This window comes from Rhinolophus hipposideros (genome assembly GCF_964194185.1).
Source record: "Rhinolophus hipposideros genome assembly, chromosome: 15".
NCBI classification, from domain to species: Eukaryota; Metazoa; Chordata; class Mammalia; order Chiroptera; family Rhinolophidae; genus Rhinolophus; species Rhinolophus hipposideros.
Window position 1 is genome coordinate 12,813,353 of NC_138061.1, and position 20,072 is coordinate 12,833,424.

A 20,072-nucleotide genomic window follows, 5' to 3' on the forward strand; every position below is an offset into this window, starting at 1 on the left:
CAGTAAAAGCAAATTACCTGAAAAAGGTGACAAAGAACTGCACAAGATCCATGATCGTATTGTGTTGTGAGAATGCAATCTGAAAAATCAAAAAAAAAGAAAGTTTGAAATTTACTGAATCTATGTTCTCCTCCAGTACTTGTGGTGATGTTTCATGACATTTATAAATAAAATATTTTTAAATCATCAAGACATTGGATCACCATATTAAAAATCATAAATGCTGGAATCAAAATTTTATCTAGAACACCTAATTAATTCAAGTACTAAGGATGACCTTTGCATAGGCTATAAAATTAAATGGTTTAAGAAAACTAATACAAAATTACTTCAGGAACGTATGCTATGAGTTTCATGTGAAATACTGATATATTAAATGTGCCTAACTAAATCATGCAAATGAGTTTCTTCATCTAATAATGATTACATTTTCTGTTAATGAAATGGATAATTGTTTCTAGTCCAAAAATAAATTTCAACCCCATTAATAAAACTGAAGGGATTTGTTTTTTCCTATATATTCTTGCCTAGGAAAGCTGCACGCATACATGCCACTATTTTGTTACATACCACTCAAAGAATACAATATGTCACTACATTTTATAACTTCATCTTAATAAGAAATGAATTTTGAGAGGTAAAACTAGTCAATAAGCTAAAGTTGTTCTCCCTTTTTGTTAACATTATAGAGATTATACTGTAACACATTTCTTGAGGAAGTATTATACAGTTTATTAGTCAATAGTGCAGTATCTGAATAAAGAATATCTGATTTTCAAATCCATGTTTTATATTAGTAGGTATAAATACTTTGAAAAACTATGTTACCTATTTGTGTCTCAGTTGTCCCATATGTGAATGGTAATAATAAAAGCACCTACCTCATGGAAGAAAGATTAACTGAATTAATAGAAATAAATTATTGCCATAATGTCTGGCATATAGTAGGTATAACATAACAAATATTATTATACTTTTACGTCATGTATAAAGGATATGGTCAACATAAGTGACTTCTGCCAGATAGTTGAAGCGAAATAGTTAAGGTATAGAAATCTCTTTTTCTTTTAATAATCTTTTATGAAAATATTTCAGAAACTTGTAATAGAATTTCCACTTCCAGTGAAAATAGATTAATAGTAATAATATTAGTCTCGTCTAAAATAACTGAAAACTATATAGAATATATTTTAAAAAACATTTTCAGACATTGTACAAAAGGCAAAGGAGGAGACCATCCATGCGTGAAGAAAAACAAAGGATATAAGCCTTACAACTGTCCCGGTTTTCAGTGGAAGGTAGCAACAGTAAGCACTTTAACTAGCATTCTAGAAAACGAAATCAGTGTTGTTTATGTAAAATAAAAAAACTACTGTCATTTGAGAAGATGGTTCAAATTTTTGCATATACATCAAAGCTTAAATAGAGCAACATTCATTTCCAAAAAACATTTGAAGAATTGCATAGCACTTATATAAAAACCGAGGAAAGATCATTGCTGTAAAAGATTGGTTATAGGTGAAATTGTCTTAAAAGATTTCACAAAAACATCTTTTAAAATGGCAAAGATACAAGTTGATTTTCTGCCCAGGTTACTGTCCACAAGAGTGTGTTAGAAACAGAGTTTATCAAACAATATCATCAACAGTACCTAAATCCATGACAAGAGCATTATGGATGCAGCAATTGAAAACTAACAGGATAATCACCAAAAGGATAATGATTTTGAAATCATAATAAATAAAACTGGTTTGATTATGATAAATTAGAATAGGAGGTGTGGGGACAAAGCCCCAGAAAACAGTTTCCAGGCTCTCGGCCTCACATAGAAAGGTGCTGGCTTGGGTAGTAAATGGCCATCAACTGTAATCAGATGGCCATCAGCTGTGGCTAGTTGGCCGTCAGCTGTAACCCGTAAGCCATTGGCCACTAATATAACTGCTGTGGCTACGCTATCAGAAAATGGGGGCTAGCAAGAGCGGATTGCAGAGAGGCGGATGCCGCCGGTGAGAATATAGTGATATGACTCCCCTACTTATGGCTCTGTGGGTGTTCCTTTTTGGCCTCATGTCGTGCGGGGTGTCCGGCGGGGTGACCTGCGGGGTCTCTGCTCCCGCTCCCCACATAAGAACACAGGACATGGTGAGGCCAAAAAGGAACACCCACGGAGCCATAGGTAGGGAAGTCATACCACTATGGTCTCACTGGAGGCTGGGTTTACACGACGTACGACCTGCTGTCCGCTTTGCTGCCAACCAGCCAACTCTCCTCGACTCTCCTGACTCTCCTTCAGTCTCCTCCTTCACTCTCCTTGGGTCCCCTCCGTAGCCGCGGCAGTTATATCAGTGACCAATGGCTTAATGGCTACAGCTGATGGCCAACCAGCCACAGCTGATGGCCATCCACTATCTGAGCCAGCACCTCTCCACATGAGGCCGAGAGCCTGGAAACTGCTTTCTGGGGCTCTGTCCCCACACCTCACCATATCCTGCGTTCTTATGTGGGGAGCGGCACCAGAGACCCCGCAGGAGACCCTGCGCAACACATGACGTAGTCGGCAGGATACGGTGCTGGCCAAAGCTTTCCGAAGGGCAGTGGAGCAGTTTGTGCGTATGAACACTCGGTCTGAGGAAGACCAGGAGGAGCAGTTGCCTGAGAGCTGGACCCACATGGAGGGGTGGGAAGACGTGGATGGTTCCCCAACCAGCAGAGGCCGGAGAAAGCGAAGGTTGTTGCAGCCCTGTAGGCTGGGAACTGCTTGCTGAGACAGCCTGGATGCAGGACTTGTAGTCCCAGGAGGAAACGCTTGCTGAGTCCTCCGTGGGAGATGAGGGTGAGGTCAATGTCATCCCTCACCTCCAGGACAGCCCTGGAGAATGACGATGGACTATGGGGAATTGCTTTCTATCCCTGATTTAATGGACCGCTTGACTGTTTGGGAACATACCACCATGTAGTGGGACTGGCGGATGTTTTCTTTTGTGTCTCGACTGGCCGCCATCGAGAATATGTAAGCACCTTGACTGTGAGCCGCTGTTGTCCAGCACGGTACCCTGAGAGCCCTGGCTGTACCCAGGAAGTCTGTCTGTGCCCAGAGAGAGTGGCAGTGCCCTGAGAGCCCTGGCTATGCCCAGGAAGTCTGGCTGTGCCCAGAGAGAGTGGCAGAGCCCTGAAAGGCCATGGCTGTGCCCCGGGAGACAGGTGGTACCCTAAGAAACCCAGGAAGTCTGGCTGTGCCCAGAAGTACTGGTGGTGCCCTGTGAAACTCTGGCTGTGCCGGGAGAGATTGGTAGTACCCTAAGAAGCCCAGGAAGTCTGGCTATGCCCAGAGAGATTGGTAGTACCCTAAGAAGCCCAGGAAGTCTGGCTGTGCCCAGAGAGCCTGGCTGTGTCCAGGATATTGCATTCACCTCCAGGGTCCTCACACAGGGCCCCTCACAGAAGACACTTATCACGTAGATTGTGAGGCGAGACCCTGTAGGGGTGGAGTATGGGGACAGAGCCCCAGAAAGCAGTTTCCAGGCTCTCGGCCTCACATAGAAAGGTGCTGGCTCGGGTAGTAAATGGCCATCAACTGTGATCAGATGGCCATCAGCTGTAACCCGTAAGCCATTGGCCACTAATATAACTGCTGTGGCTAGGCTAGCAGAAGAAATGGGGGCTAGCAAGAGCGGATTGCAGAGAGGTGGATGCCGCCGGGAAGAATATAGTGATATGACTCCCCTACTTATGGCTCTGTGGGTGTTCCTTTTTGGCCTCACCGTGTCCTGCGTTCTTATGTGGAGAGCGGGACCAGAGACCCTGCAGGGGACCCCGTGCGACAGGAGGCAACCTTAGACAGTGTTGCAAAATATCTAAATGAAAAAAGGGATAAAAGAGCCGCAATAAAGGCTTGAATAAATTAGCAAATGTGTGGAAGAGAACGAAGAGGAATAATATATATAACATAAAAATAAAGGACTAAGGTAAAGAATATAAGCAATTGCACTAAAGATGGACAGACTGAATCCTCACTGACAGGCAGAGATTTCCACAGTATATTAAAAAGCATAATTAAGCTTGATATTTCTGTTTTACAAAAAAAGGATTGTGAAAAAATATAATAGACATATAAAAAACAACAGAAAAGGCATAAAGGATAATACTAATAAGCAAAGTGGAATTCAAAGTCAAAACTCGATCAAATAAAATATATAAAGTACAAAGAATACATCAAAATAATAAATCTGTGAGTGTAGTAAAACCACAGCCCAAATAAGTAAAACCACAATGTCTGGACAAACACGGAGATTTGGTAATAACATCATTATGAAATAAAGTTTTAATATAATATCTCTTTCAGAACTTATCTAATCAAGCAGACAAAAACGTATTCAGTCATTAAAGCCATGAAAAACATTTCACAGAAATATCGGTTATGCAAGCTCTGTTCTAAGAGCTGGGGACACTCATAAATACGATGATGTGCCTGGTCACTTGGAGTTTGCATTCCAGTAGTGGGAGACAGTAAATAAACAGGTGAACTCATAAGTGGATATCATACTTTTCGACAGTGACGAGTGTTACGAAAAAACAAACAAGGTGATGTGATGAAGTAAAAGGATATGTGGCTAATGTAGATCAGGAAGTGAGGGACGGGCTCCCTGACGTCACGACAGATGAGCTGATATCAATAGTAAGAAGGGCAAAACCAGAGAAAGATCTATTAGTAGGAGTTTCCAGGCGTGGAGAAGAGTGTGCTTGGGCTAGACATGTTTGAGGAACTGAAACGAAGTCATAAGAGCTTAGTATTGTGAGCAAGGATAGAGCAGTTGAAAATAGGTTCAGAGTGACAAGCAGGGGCTCAGTTACCTAGGTCCTTGGCCATGATAAAGAGTAACAAACACATAATAAATTTACTGGGATTCCTTGGAAGAGTTTGAACCATGGAGGGACATGATCTAACTCTCAAGAAAAAAAATCATTCTGATTGCTGGGTGGGAAAGAGATGATAGAAGAAAGCAGGGAGGTGAGAGAGAAGCATATTGGATCTTTCTAGTTATGAGGTGACAGTAGCTTGCACAGTAGCAGCAATGAAGACAAAACTAAGTGGATGGGCACGTAATTTGGAGTGAAGGATGAGAAGGCTTCGTGAAGAACTGGATATGACTCATTTAAAACTTCTAAGTAAGAGGAAGTTCAAGGCCATGCCGTTATTAGAGCTAAAAGAAAGCAGTCAGTTAGGTAGGGGAAAAAAACAGGAGTGTCATTTCAAGAAGGTCAAAGAACTGGAATGTTGCAAAACATGGTTGGTTTTCTTGGCCGAGTAAGACGAGAATGAGAATATGACTATTCGATTTGACAACATCAGCTACATGGGTAACTTAAACAAAAGCCCTTTCAATGAAGTGGTGGTAGTACTAATCTAAATAGTAATATAAGGAGAACATGGAATGTGAGGAAGTAGAGACAGCGACTGAATTTCCAATAAGGTCTGTTAAAAAACAGAGCAGAAATAATCAGGAATATCCAGGATATAAAACAAAATTCTTTTCTGAAACCTAGGTAGAGAATTTAGAAAAGTAGTTAACATCCATTGTGCAGAGAAACTACTTAAAAATTCTCAAATGGCAATGATTCTTGGCAGTATATTATCAGATTAAGATCAAAATTAAAAGTATAATTTCAAGTATGACCAGTACAAGGTTAACTACCTGTAAATTAAGAAAGAAATATATGGGGCCGAGTTCCATGTGAGAAATGGCAACAATAGCATAGTTTTTAATATCCCTGAGCTTACACATTAAACACACACACACACACACACACACACACACACACACACACACGCAGACACACACACTCACACACACACACATAGGTTAACCAAACTGCAAAATCAAAAAAGTATATGGAAAACAATTTCAACAAAGTGGTCTGAGAAATTACCCCGTTGAATGCCAAAACACGAAGAGGCACTGTAAGCCACAACACAAGGCTACCTAGTACCCACGTCTGCGTGGGAGTAAGAAAAGGGAATCAGGCAAAATCCTAACCATCTGATATGTGCTGGAACCAGGCAGGCCACTCTGAATATAGAAGGTGAAATGGAAGTGGGTTTGCCCATTCTAGGAGCTCATGAGTGCAAAGGGTCCTTGGGAAGTTCTAAAAGGGGCTCGAACAGCTTGGGCCACATGAATTCTCAAAAGCAACCAGTCAAATCTCTATTACAGGCCCCATATTGAGCAGAAATTGTTGTAAATGAAATGAAAATTGAGCAGAGTAGGGAAAATAGAGACAAAGGAAAGAAGGTCCAATTAGGGAGAAGAACAGAGCCAGGAAATCTTTAAAAGAAAGTGGCACATGTTGGGGGGTAAAATACGTATTTCATATATATATAAGACATCTTAAATTTAAGACATGTTAAAATGTGTATACATTTTTTGGCACGCTGTGTGTGTGTGTGTGTGTGTGTGTGTGTATTATATTCAAATATGGGTCTTGACACTAGTCTCTTTGCATACTAACAATTATTATTATTACTAACATTATTATCACTCCCAAATATTTGTTGTTCTTTAACCTATAAAGGATACTGCGTTGCATCAAGATAATGGATGAATAAAGAGTGGGAACAACCAACAGTGTTGAAATAAATTTAAAGTGGCAAATCACATGATTCAAGCTGGTACTGGTTTACTTGCCCTTTCTGGGGCCATATAACTAAGTACTTTGGAACAAAAATCATGTTTTGAGGCAAGTAAGCAAATATGAGACACATGTGAAAATATCTACCATTTCCTACATTTTCCCAAAGTGTACTATCTGGGTGCTGGAGTCTCAGGCTGAACAGCATTCGCTATTGGCTGTTCCAAAGAAAGTCAGCACCACAGTGGGTTGTGCTCATCTTTCAAAATGTTTCTCCACCTGATACTTTTTACAGAAGTCCCAGTCTGTGCGAAACACTGTGTTAGACAGTCCATTGCCAGACACAGGCTTAAAAACAAGATTGGATTCCCTCTGGAATGAAAGGCATATTAAGGATGATCTGGTAACATTGGTAAACAACGCCAAGCCTCTCGAGATTCCCTGTTATGGTGTTCCAATTTATTCATCAATCACACTTTTCAATTAATATCTATCACATTCTGGGCACTGTGTCAAGTTCTTGGACGCATCAGTGGAAAAAGAAAAATGAAATTCTTAACAATGGTGGTAAGGCCAGACAAAAATATTAATAAATTACATAGTGCGTGAAAACTTGATAAGTGCTAATGGTGAAAAAACATTAAAAGAATCCCATTTTCTATATTAACATATGTGGAACAAAAATAATCACTCCTTGGTCTAAAAATAGGCAGAAGTGCTGAGAACAGACAGAATAAGGTAAGTGTAGCAGAAAGTAATAAAACATAGCATCAGATTCAAATGTATCTGGCTGTCCTCAGTTTTCCTGTCAAGGATAGTATCCAGCAATTCCAAGCTCTTTCCATTGAAACTGGAAGGCCGATAGGGAAAGGAATAAATACCGACAGGGGGAGCCATTCTAAGTGATGTTGGACCCTTGGTCTCTACACGGCTGGCTCCTTAATCTAGATCTAAGCTCAAACATCACACTTCTCTAAGACTCGCATCTGAAGTAGCTGGCCCCTTCCTCCCGTACACCAGTACAAGTGAGGACCAGCAGACAGACAGGATCTCGAACTGCACTACTGTTGTCTCAACCAGAGACATTGACCACGGTTCTGTTTATAAAGTGTTTACTATTACCCAGGCACGGCGCTAAGTTCTTTTCACATACTAATTTAGTCATCAGAATAACTCTACAAAATAGGTAATCTCATTAAATTCCCTTTTAGAGATAAGGAAATAAAGGTTTATAGGTTACCCCAGCAATAAGCAGTAGAGCTAAATTGGAAATCGATGCGTTATGACTCTAGTTCTTACGTTCTACACTTCCCTAACATGTGTACTGTGTGTCACAGGGTACTGTGATACTCAGCTTACCTTCCTTTTCTCTCCAATTGACTTCAAGATATCTGAAGTCAGGCGTCATGAGTTTAGCTATACATTCCTAGGAACTAGCAAAGAACCTAGCATTTTAACTTATATGTGCTTAGTGAATGAACTGCAGTAACTTCTAGTGATATATATACCTTAATGTCCTAAATAGAAAGTCTTAAAACAGTTTCATTTTAACTAAATGTCAAGCTGTGCAAAAAAACAAAAATTACATTTACACCAAGATTATGTCAGCTAAAATCTGTAGAACTTTATATCTACTTGTCCAGAGAGTATATTACCTGAAGTTAAAGGATATTTTTTTCAAAAACATGTTTGTTTGAAGTTAAAGGAAATTATTTTTTCAAAAGTATTTATAAATCCTAAAAAATAAAATTGAATATTTAAAATGACATGATAGAATTTGCATTTATAATGCTACCTGATCTTAATTATAATATTAGCATATTATGAGTTTTCTTAAAGAGCCTCAGGTTTTAATTTATAAGTCAAAGATATATAACAGCAAGAGTAATGGTTAATGTAGAAATCTATGTGCAATTTATGCTTATAACTCCTTTTTAGAAATTTTGATTTTTTTTTCACAGCCTAGCTTTTCCTCAGTAATTTGTTAAGTAGCCAAAAGCAACCTTCCTTTTATTTTATAGAATGAGTCACTAAACCATCTTCATCATCTAGTCCTATCTCTAAAAAGTAAAAAATCAGGTTTATATCTAAATCCTTACTAAAAGCAGCAAATATAGCCAACACACTTGGCAAAGAATGATGTTATATTCAAATGTCAATTTTTCACACATATGTATCCTATTAAATAAGTAATAAAACCATCTGCATTCAAATATACATTAATAGTTAAGGGGGAAAAAACAAAATTTCAAAAATATATATAAACAATGTTTGATACTTTGAAAGTTAATTCACTATACTCTTCTCTCCATTAAACCTATACTAATGAAAAAGAAAGCAGTGAGTAAGGTGCCTTCCAGAAGAAAGAGTTTACAAAGATGATTTAGTAGGTCTCCGCAGTTGCTCTGATGTTTTTGCTTCTGTGTGGATAGATTTCTATTTTTAAACTGCATCAAAAACAATGGCATCGCAGAACCTAAGTTTCATTACAATAAAAAATAAAATAAAATTTTAAAACCTAAATTGATGGGTCATGACTTGGCAATAAAAAAAAATCATGAGATCATACGGTTATTTGATGTAGTTGAAAATACAGTTAAAAATTATGTGATGTAAGATAACATTGCAGGAGTTTATTTTTAAGTCTTCTAAATCTTTTCAACTCACTTTTTAGCAGGCCCTTTATTGGGCAAGAAAAAATAATAGGCAATGAGATAAAAAAATTAAATAGATCAATACTATCAGGCAGCATATTTTAATATTATATAAACTTTAGAGTATTATTTTCTTAAATGATTGGTAAATATAGCATTTAAGTTGAATCCAATGTATGAAATAAAATCAAGTGGTGTGGAGCCACATTCAGTACCAGATCTGGTATTAACTGCATAGTAATAAACCACTTCGCTCTTTGAGGAACTTCTTTAGATGACTTTTCACTCACTCATGGACACGTTCATGTTTTTGTTGATTTTTTTTTCAATTACATTTGTAGGATGTTTACTCTAGCTATAATGATTACAGATCCACATAGTCTAACTAATATAATAATATAGATTCTATAAATAATGCAATTTTGATGTCGCATGAGTACAATATTGCATCTGATTCATTGTGAAGTTCTAAGTAATCAATGTCTTTCAATGCCAGTTTCTCCACAGGAAATTTTTAGGGTTAATAATGTTGCCCTTTTTTTACGGGGCTAAGTTTAATAACAGCTAAATCTTCTCAATGTCTGTACAAGTATACACAACAAAAAGTACCTCTAAGTAAACCTGGAATTATCTACGAAAAATTGTAATGTTTCCCACATTAGAAAAAGACTCCAAACTAGGATCTCAGACTTCAAATCAGAAAACCAGGATGTTTTCAAACTTTCCCATCATTTTTCCTTTGGCAAAGGTCTTGGCCAGAGCAAGAAATTATACTGAAAGACAGCATCAAGGATAAAGTAGAGGAAAACACAGTATGAACCTAAACTAATGTTAACTCTTACAATACAGCGCTTAATACTTCTTTTGGACTGGGGTGCTTTGATTTGCACTTCAGGCTGTAAGTACAAGGAGTTTCAGATTGGGGTTAAGAGGATGTTTGCATAAACGAGAAAAAGCACAAAGGAAAAGAGTTGATTATGCCATGTGGCAATTTTTAGTGGCTATAATTTAAGTATGCCAATAGGAACATAAAAGTCAGACTTATAGAAGATTAGTTTAAGGAATTATATACTACTGATAGATCTCTAATATATTTTCTACATGTGCATTAACTTATGAATAAAACCTAAAATTATGTATATTTATTACTTTTATCTTGATTCACTATGAATAATTTATGGATAGTTTAATTTTATTTTGGCTTCAACAGGTTTTACTTTAAGGACTTGAATGTTTCTATTGATTTATATTGTTTACTACATTCTTGCACTTAACCTCCTAGGAAATGACTGAAATAAAATAATTCATGCATCCATATTTGAAATTGGCTCTTTAGGGAAAACGATAAAACATGAATGTACAGCTCGGTATTATTATGTCTTTAAATGAGTACTAAATAATCTCAAGGATCTTGAGATTATTATGCTAAGCGGAAATAAGTCAGAAAAAGTCGAGAAGCATGTGATTTCACTGATATGTGGGATATAAAACTGAAAACAAGAAAGGAACAAGACAAACAAATGAAGAAACAAAAACTCATAGACACAGACAATAGTTTAGTGGTTACCAGAGGGTGGGAGGGTGTCGTACATGAGGGTAAAGGGGATCAAATATATGGTGATGGAAGAACTGACTCTGGGTGGTGAAGGCACAATGTGACACATAGATGATGTATTAAACAATTGTACACCTGAAACCTATGTAACTTTACTAACCATTGTCATCCCAATAAACTTTAATTTTTAAAAAGAAAATGAGTACTAAATACATTTTTTAATTATTGAGTTGAAAGGATTATTTAACTTGTAGTATAATTTTCATTTATACCATTTTAATTTTGGATTTCAAGCAAATATATGGGAAACTTCAGAAGATTGCAATTTAATAAGATATTTTTCTCTCTTAAAATATGTTATCATCTACTACATATTGTACAGAGATAAATATTTAAATATTTCATATTTGGAAAGAACGTAACATTTGAAATACATTAGTAAGTACAGGCCAATGATGCCATTATTGTGTTATAATTTAAACACAATAAACTTCCATTTTAAATGCATATTTTGGTGGATTTGGGTAATTTTTCAAAACCATGTAACTGCAACCACAATCAAGATACAGACCAGTTTCATCAACCTAAATTGTTGTCATCTGCCTCTCTGAAATTGAACCCATCTCGAGACCTTACATTTTATATCTACTTTCTATAACTAGACTTTTATTTTTTTTACAATTTCATATAAATGGAATCATAGGATATGTAATATTTCATGTTTGATTTCTTTTCTTTAGCATAGTATTTTTAAGATTTGTCCATATCAATGTTTCTATAAATAGTTCATTTTATTTTATTGTTGAGCAGTAGTACATTGTATGGATATATCATAATTTGTTTATCCACTCACCAGTTAATATAGTTATGAGTTGTTTCCAGTTTGGGGTTTTATGAATAATGGTATTATAAGTATTTGTGATGAAGACTTTTTGTGTGGCCTGCTTTCATTCCTCTTGTGTAAATAACCAGGAGCAGGGCTACTGGTTATATGCTAAATGTGGGATAAACTTTATAAAATAACCACTATTATTTACAAAGTCACTGGACATGTAACATTGTCACCAATAATGTATTTGAATTCCAGTTACACCAAATCCTAGCCTATACTTGGCATTTTCACCCTTTTTAACATTAGCCTTTGCAGTGGGTGTGTAGTCATATCTCACGTGGTTTTAATTTAAATTTCCCTGATGGCTAGTGATCATTTTCATATATATACCACATACAATATTTATTGCTACATTATTTTTTTTAAACTTTAAATTTCTAACAAAATATAATGGAAGTACATTACCTGAGGGTCAGGGGGGTGGGGGGAGTGAGATGAGGGTAACGGGGATCAAATATATGGTGATGGAAGGAGAACTGACTCTGGGTGGTGAACACACAGTGGGATTTATAGATGATGTAATACAGAATTGTATACCTGAAATCTATGTAATTTCACTAACAATTGTCACCCCAATAAATTTTTAAATAAAAGAAAAAAAATTATTTCAGTATTAAATATAATGAAGATTATGGAAACAAAATTGTTTGCTCTATGTTATATAAAAATCATAGTTGATAAAATCAAATTATATTATAATGGTAAATATCTATGCAATTAAATTAATATTTAATAAGAATGCATTAAAATTTCCAAAGAGTTGAATTTGATTTAAAAGAGAAATTAATAACATTTTAAAAAGTACCACTATATAAGTGTTAGGCTGTGGAGAAAAGGGAACCTTCATATACTGATGGTGGAAACGCAGATTGGTGCAGCCACTGTGGAAGGCAGTGTCGAGGTTCCTCAAAAAATTAAGAATAGAATTATCATATGACCCAGCAATCCCACTCCTGGGTATATACCCAAAAAATGTGAAAACATTTATCCATAAAGACATGTGTACTCCAATGTTCATTGCAGCTTTATTTATGGTGGCCAAAACATAGAAACAAGTCAAGTGTCCTTCAATAGATGAATGGATAAAGAAGATGTGGTATACAGGTATACACAATGGAATACTACTCTACCATCAGAAAAGATGAAATAGTGCCATTTGCAACAACATGGACAGATCTTGAGATTATTATGCTGAGCGAAATAAGTTAGACAGAAAAAGTCTAGAACCATATGATTTCACCGATGTGTGGTATATATATATATATATACACACACACATATATACACATATATATGTGTGTGTGTATATATGTATACACATATATATATAACTGAAAACAAAAGAACAAGAAACAAATGAAGAAACAAAAACTCATAGACACAGAAAACAGTTCAGTGGTTACCAGAAGGTAAGGGAGGAGGGGGAATGGTGGAAAAGGGTAAAGGGGGTCAAGTATATGGTGATGAAAGGAGAACTGACTCTGGGTAGTGAGCACACAATGTGATATATAAAATTGTACACTTGAAACCTATATAATTTTACTAACCTTTGTCATCCCAATAAATTTTACTTTAAAAAAATTACCGAGGAGAAGAAAAAAAATGGCGGCGTGAGGTGAGCCTCTGTAACGCTCCCCTGGAATTTACAACGAATGGGACAACAATAACTCCACAAAGGACTCCTTGCACAGCAGACAGGCAAGACGAAGAGGCCGACTACTGAATTCACCTCCAGGTGGGTGAATCGCGCGAGCGGGGGAGGTGGGAGAGGAGAAGTGCGGAGACGGAGCTGCGCGGGCGCAGGACGCAGACCTAGCTCAGTGCTCGGAGCTCGCTGCATCCTGGAACTACCGCCGTTGCGGGAGAGGGAAGGACTCGGACTGCTAGGGCTCCGCTTACAGCCCACAGGGCTGAGGGGGCAGCTTACAAAACCGCTGAACCCAACGCTCGCTCACGGCAGACCTCGGAGCAAAGACTGAGGGAAGAGGGCTGAAATCAGTGGTTTAAGCCCTCACTGCCGAGCGGAGAACGGAAGCCCTAGGCACGGAGACTAGCCGCCCCCTCCCTACCCTCCCAGAGCTCACCCCGCCCCCACCTGCCCGGTGCTAGAAGCGATAAAGTAGCAGTGTCGGATCAAAGGACAGAATATTTGCTGCTCTGAGAACTGTGGACCGCAGACACAGATTCGCAGCTCAACTAGTTCCGGCAAAGGGGAGGGAGCTGTGGAAGCAGGACTGGCTGTGGTGGTGGCCGCTGCCATTGCTCTGGGCCACCTCACATAACTCACCCCGCCCCTGGCCCCACCTATCTGGGCGGATCCCTGCAGGAGTAAACAGAACTGCTGAAACATACGGGCTCTGAACCGGGTGCAGAAAGAGCTTTGGAACTTCAAAAGCTCTTTGCATACCTATCAACCTGTTGCAGAAGACACTCCTGTAGATGTCTAGGAAGAGAAATAGTAAATCAGTGATTGCCATGAATAACCAAGGCAACAAGATAGCTCAGAAAGAAAGTGAAAAGTCTCCAGAAAAGGAACTTAGAGATATGGACCTTTGTGATTTAAATGACAGAGAATTCAAGATCGCAATTCTGAAAAAACTGAACGAGATGCAAGAAAACACAGAAAGGCAGTTTAATGAACTCAGAAACACAATCAAAGAACACCATGAGCATTTTACAAAAGAGATTGAAATCTTGAAAAAGAACCAAATAGAATTTCTGGAGATTAAGAACTCAATAGAAGAAATTAACAATAAAATATCCAGCTTAGGTAGTAGAGTTGACCAGATGGAGGAAAGAATCAGTGACATCGAAGATAGGAACCTGGAATTTACACAGAGGGAAGAAGAAAGAGACTTGAGACTTAAAAGAAATGAAAGAACTCTACAAGAACTTTCTGACTCCATCAGAAAGAGCAATATAAGAATAATGGGCATACCAGAAGGAGAAGAAAGAGGGAAGGGAACAGAGAATATATTCAAACAAATCGTCGATGAGAACTTCCCAAACTTGTGGACAGAACTGGATCCTCGAATCCAAGAAGCAAATAGAACACCTAATTACCTCAATCCCAACAGGCCTTCACCAAGGCACATTGTATTGAAGCTGTCTAAAATCAATGATAAAGAAAGAATCCTCAAGGCAGCCAGGGAAAAGAAGACGGTAACTTACAAAGGAAAGCCCATTAGATTATCATCAGATTTTTCAGCAGAAACTCTACAAGCTAGGAGGGAATGGAACCAAATATTCAAACTATTGAAAGAGAGAAATCATGAGCCAAGAATAATATATCCAGCAAAGATCTCCTTTAGATATGAAGGAGGAATAAAGACCTTTCCAGACATCCAGAAGCTGAGGGAATTTTCTAATACACGACCTGCACTACAAGAAATACTAAAGGAGGCTATTAGACCACCATCAACAGGGACAACTTGTGGCAACCGAAACATAAAAAGGGGGAGCGTAAAGGCCTGAACTGGAATATGGGAACAGAGAAAGTAAGCGTACTGAAGAAAATGGAATACTCTAAATATCAAACTTTCTTTTACATAAACTCAAGGGTAACCACTCAAAAAACATCCAAATCTGAAATATATACTGTAATAAAACAAGAAACAGAGGGAAACATCATAGAATACTACCACACAGAAATAACAGACAACAACAAAAAGGCAAAGAAACAATGGAGACACAGCCTTACCAGAAAACTAAAGACAGAATGACAGGAAATCCTCACATATCAATAATCACCCTGAATGTAAATGGACTGAACTCACCAATAAAGAGACACAGAGTAGCAGATTGGATCAAAAAACTAAACCCAACCATATGCTGCCTACAAGAGACACATCTCAGCTACAAGGACAAGCATAGACTCAAAGTGAAAGGGTGGAAATTGACACTTCAAGCAAATGGTACCCAGAAAAAATCAGGTGTAGCCATAATGATTTCCGATGAAACAGACTTCAGGGTGAAAAAGATAACAAGAGACAAAGATGGACATTTCATAATGGTAAAGGGGACTATACAACAAGAAGACATAACAGTCATCAATATTTATGCCCCCAATCAGGGAGCACCGAAATATACCAAGCAACTACTAACAGAACTAAAGGGAGAAATTGACCAAAACACAATTATACTAGGGGACTTAAATACATCATTGACAGCTATGGATAGATCATCCAAACAGAAGATAAATAACGAAATCGCAGCCCTAAATGACACATTAGATGAATTGGACATAATTGACATATATAGAGCACTTCATCCTAAAACATCAGACTATACATTCTTTTCTAGTGTACATGGAACATTCTCAAGGATAGACCATATATTGGGACACAAAATCAGCCTCAGCAAATTTAAGAAGATTGAAATCATACCAAGCATATTCTCTGATCACAAAGCTTTGAAATTGGATATCAACTGCAAAAAGAAAGCAGGAAAAAACACAAATACATGGAGATTAAACAACATACTTTTAAAGAACGACTGGGTCAAAGAAGAAATTAGAGGAGAGCTCAAAAGATACATAGAAACAAATGACAATGAAAATACATCCTACCAAAATTTTTGGGATGCCGCGAAAGCAGTATTAAGAGGGAAATTTATATCATTACAGGCCTATCTCAAGAAACAAGAAAAATCCCAAATAAATAACCTCATGTTACACCTTAAAAAACTAGAAAAAGAAGAACAAGCGAAACCCAAGGTCAGCAGAAGAAAGGAAATAACAAAAATCAGAGCAGAACTAAATGAAATAGAGAACAAAAAGACAATAGAAAAAATTAATGTGACAAAAAGCTGGTTCTTTGAAAAGATTAACAAAATAGACAAACCCTTGGCTAGACTCACTAAGATAAAAAGAGAGAAGACACTAATTAACAAAATCAGAAATGAAAAAGGGGAAGTTATCACGGACACCACAGAAATACAAAGGATTATCCAAGAATACTATGAAGGACTATATGCCACCAAATTTAATAACTTAGAAGAAATGGACAAGTTCTTAGAAACATATAGCCTTCCAAGGCTGAATCATGAAGAACTGGAAAATCTTAACAGGCCGATCACCAGTAAGGAAATTGAATCAGTCATCAAAAACCTTCCCAAAATCAAAAGTCCTGGACCAGATGGCTTCACCAGTGAATTCTACCAAACCTTCAAAGAGGATCTAATACCAATCCTGCTCAAACTCTTCCAAAAAATTGAAGAAGAGTCAGTACTCCCTAACTCATTTTATGAGGCCAACATTACCCTGATACCAAAACCTGGTAAGGACAACACAAAAAAAGAAAACTACAGACCTATATCTCTGATGAATACAGATGCTAAAATCCTAAACAAAATTCTAGCAAATCGAATACAACAATGCATTAAAAAGATTATTCATCACGACCAAGTGGGGTTCATCCCCGGGGCACAAGGCTGGTTCAACATTCGCAAATCCATCAATGTGATACATCACATAAACAAAATAAAGGACAAAAATCATATGATTCTATCAATTGATGCAGAAAAAGCATTTGATAAGATACAACATCCATTTATGATTAAAACACTTACTAAAATTGGTATAGAAGGAAAATACCTCAACATAATAAAGGCCATATACGACAAGCCCTCAGCTAACCTCATAATTAATGGTGAAAAGCTGAAGCCCTTTGCTCTACGTTCAGGAACACGACAAGGTTGTCCCTTATCACCTCTGCTTTTCAACATAGTGTTGGAAGTCCTCGCCAGAGCTATCAGGCAAGAGAAAGAAATAAAAGGCATCCAAATTGGGAATGAAGAAGTTAAATTGTCACTCTTTGCAGATGACATGATGCTATATATAGAAAACCCTAAAGACTCCACCAAAAAGCTATTAGAAACAATCAATGAATATAGTAAAGTTGCTGGCTACAAAATCAACGTACAAAAGTCCATTGCTTTCCTATATACCAACAATGAAATCTCAGAAAAAGAGATAGAAAAAACAATTCCTTTTGCAATTGCAGCAAAAAGAATAAAATACCTAGGAATAAACTTAACCAAGGATGTGAAGGATTTATATGCTGAAAACTATAAGACATTTTTGAAAGAAATTGAAGAAGACACAAAGAAATGGAAAGACATTCCGTGCTCATGGGTTGGAAGAATCAACATAGTTAAAATGGCCATATTACCCAAAGCCATATACAGATTTAATGCAATCCCCATTAAAATCCCAATGGCATTTTTTAAAGAAATAGAACAAAAAATCATCAGATTTGTTTGGAACCACAAAAGACCCCGAATAGCCAAAGCAATATTAAAAAAAAAGAACAATACTGGAGGTATCACACTCCCTGATTTTTCCTTGTACTACAGGGCTACAATAATCAAAACAGCTTGGTATTGGCGGAAAAACAGACACATAGACCAATGGAATAGAATTGAGAACCCAGAAATAAAACCACATAAATATGGACAGATAATTTTTGACAAAGAAGCTAAAAACATACAATGGACGAAAGACAGCCTCTTCAATAAATGGTGCTGGCAGAATTGGATAGCTACGTGCAAAAGAATGAAACTGGACTGCTATCTGTCACCATGTACCAAAATTAATTCAAAATGGATCAAAGACTTAAGCATAAGACCTGACACAATAAACTGCATTGAAGAAAACATAGGTACTAAACTTATGGACCTTGGGTTCAAAGAGCATTTTATGAATTTGACTCCAAAGGCAATGGAAGTAAAAACTAAAATAAACGAATGGGATTATATGAAACTGAAAAGCTTCTGCACAGCAAAAGAAACTATTAACAAAATAAGGAGGCAACCAACTGAATGGGAGAAGATTTTCGCAAACAGTTCCTCTGATAAGGGGCTAATATCCAAAATATACAAGGAACTCATGAAACTCAACAACAACAAAACAAACAACCCAATTGAAAAATGGACAGAGGACCTGAAGAGACATTTCTCCAAAGAGGATATACAAATGGCAAATAGACATATGAAAAAATGCTCAACATCGCTAATCATCAGAGAAATGCAAATGAAAACCACAATGAGATATCACCTCACCCCAGTCAGAATGGCTTTCATCAACAAAACAAATAGTAACAAGTGTTGGAGAGGCTGTGGAGAAAAAGGAACTCTCATACACTGTTGGTGGGAATGCAGACTGGTGCAGCCGCTATGGAAGGCAGTGTGGAGGTTCCTCAAGAAATTACGAATAGAATTACCATATGACCCAGCAATCGCTCTCCTGGGTATCTACCCCAAAAATATAAAAGCATTTCTCTATAGAGACACGTGTACGCCAATGTTCATTGCAGCTTTGTTTACGGTGGCCAAGACATGGAAACAACCAAAATGTCCTTCGATAGATGAATGGATAAAGAAGTTGTGGTACATATACACAATGGAATACTATTCGGCGTTAAGGAAAGATGATATAGGAACATTTGTGACAACATGGATGGATCTCGAGAGAATAATGCTAAGTGAAACAAGTCATACAGAAAAAGCAGAGAACCCTATGATTTCACTGATATGTGGTATATAAACCAAAAAGAACAAGACAAACAAATGAGAAACAAAAACTCATAGACACAGACAATAATTTAGTGGTTACCAGAGGGTAAGGGGGTGGGGGGTGGGTGATGAGGGTAAAGGGGATCAAATATATGGTGATGGAAGGAGAACTGACTCTGGGTGGTGAACACACAATGGGATTTATAGACGATGTAATACAGAATTGTACACCTGAAATCTATGTAAATTTACTAACAATTGTCACCCCAATAAAATTAATTTAAAAAAATAAATAAATAAATAAATAAAAAAAAATTACCACTATAAAGAATTGGGAGAACTTCTTTAGTATTTAGATTTATTTTACAAATGGAAAGATTGATAGCTTCTTTATAAGTCATTTTCTTAGAAAACCGTATTTTACATTTCAGCCATCTTATCTAATTCAAACAATTTTATAGCTTTAAATAACAGCATTAGTAGTAATATATTTTTTAAAGGAGTCAAAAACTTTTTTTGTTAAGGGCCTATAAATATTCTGTAAATATTTGCTGCTTTGTGAACAGTATGGTCTCTGTTTTCACTACTCACCTCTGACATTGTATTGTAAACTTGATATATCTTTCCTCTCTTAATCTCTAGAACATTTGCACCAATCTATTTAGCTCTATAACAATGCTTCTTAAGTATTACATAATATATTCCTCACATTTATATTTTCTGATTAGTATAATTGATATATTAGTTAAAGCAACTCATAAAATCAATTAGCAATTTCAAATACCACTACTTGAACTTACTCCAACCTAGGTTTAATGAAAAACAATTGAAG

General features: G+C 37.0%; 1 protein-coding gene across 3 annotated transcripts in view; it reads right to left on the reverse strand.

The window, feature by feature from the left end:
* The window catches only part of ATRNL1 (attractin like 1), a 579,923-nt gene that overhangs the window by 341,453 nt on the left and 218,398 nt on the right, over nt 1-20,072 (reverse strand). For all 3 annotated transcript variants that reach the window (XM_081075162.1, XM_081075163.1, XM_081075164.1), the window contains exon 25: nt 18-79. In XM_081075162.1, the coding sequence (XP_080931288.1) occupies nt 18-79 (62 nt within the window). The remainder of the gene's footprint in view (nt 1-17; nt 80-20,072) is intronic.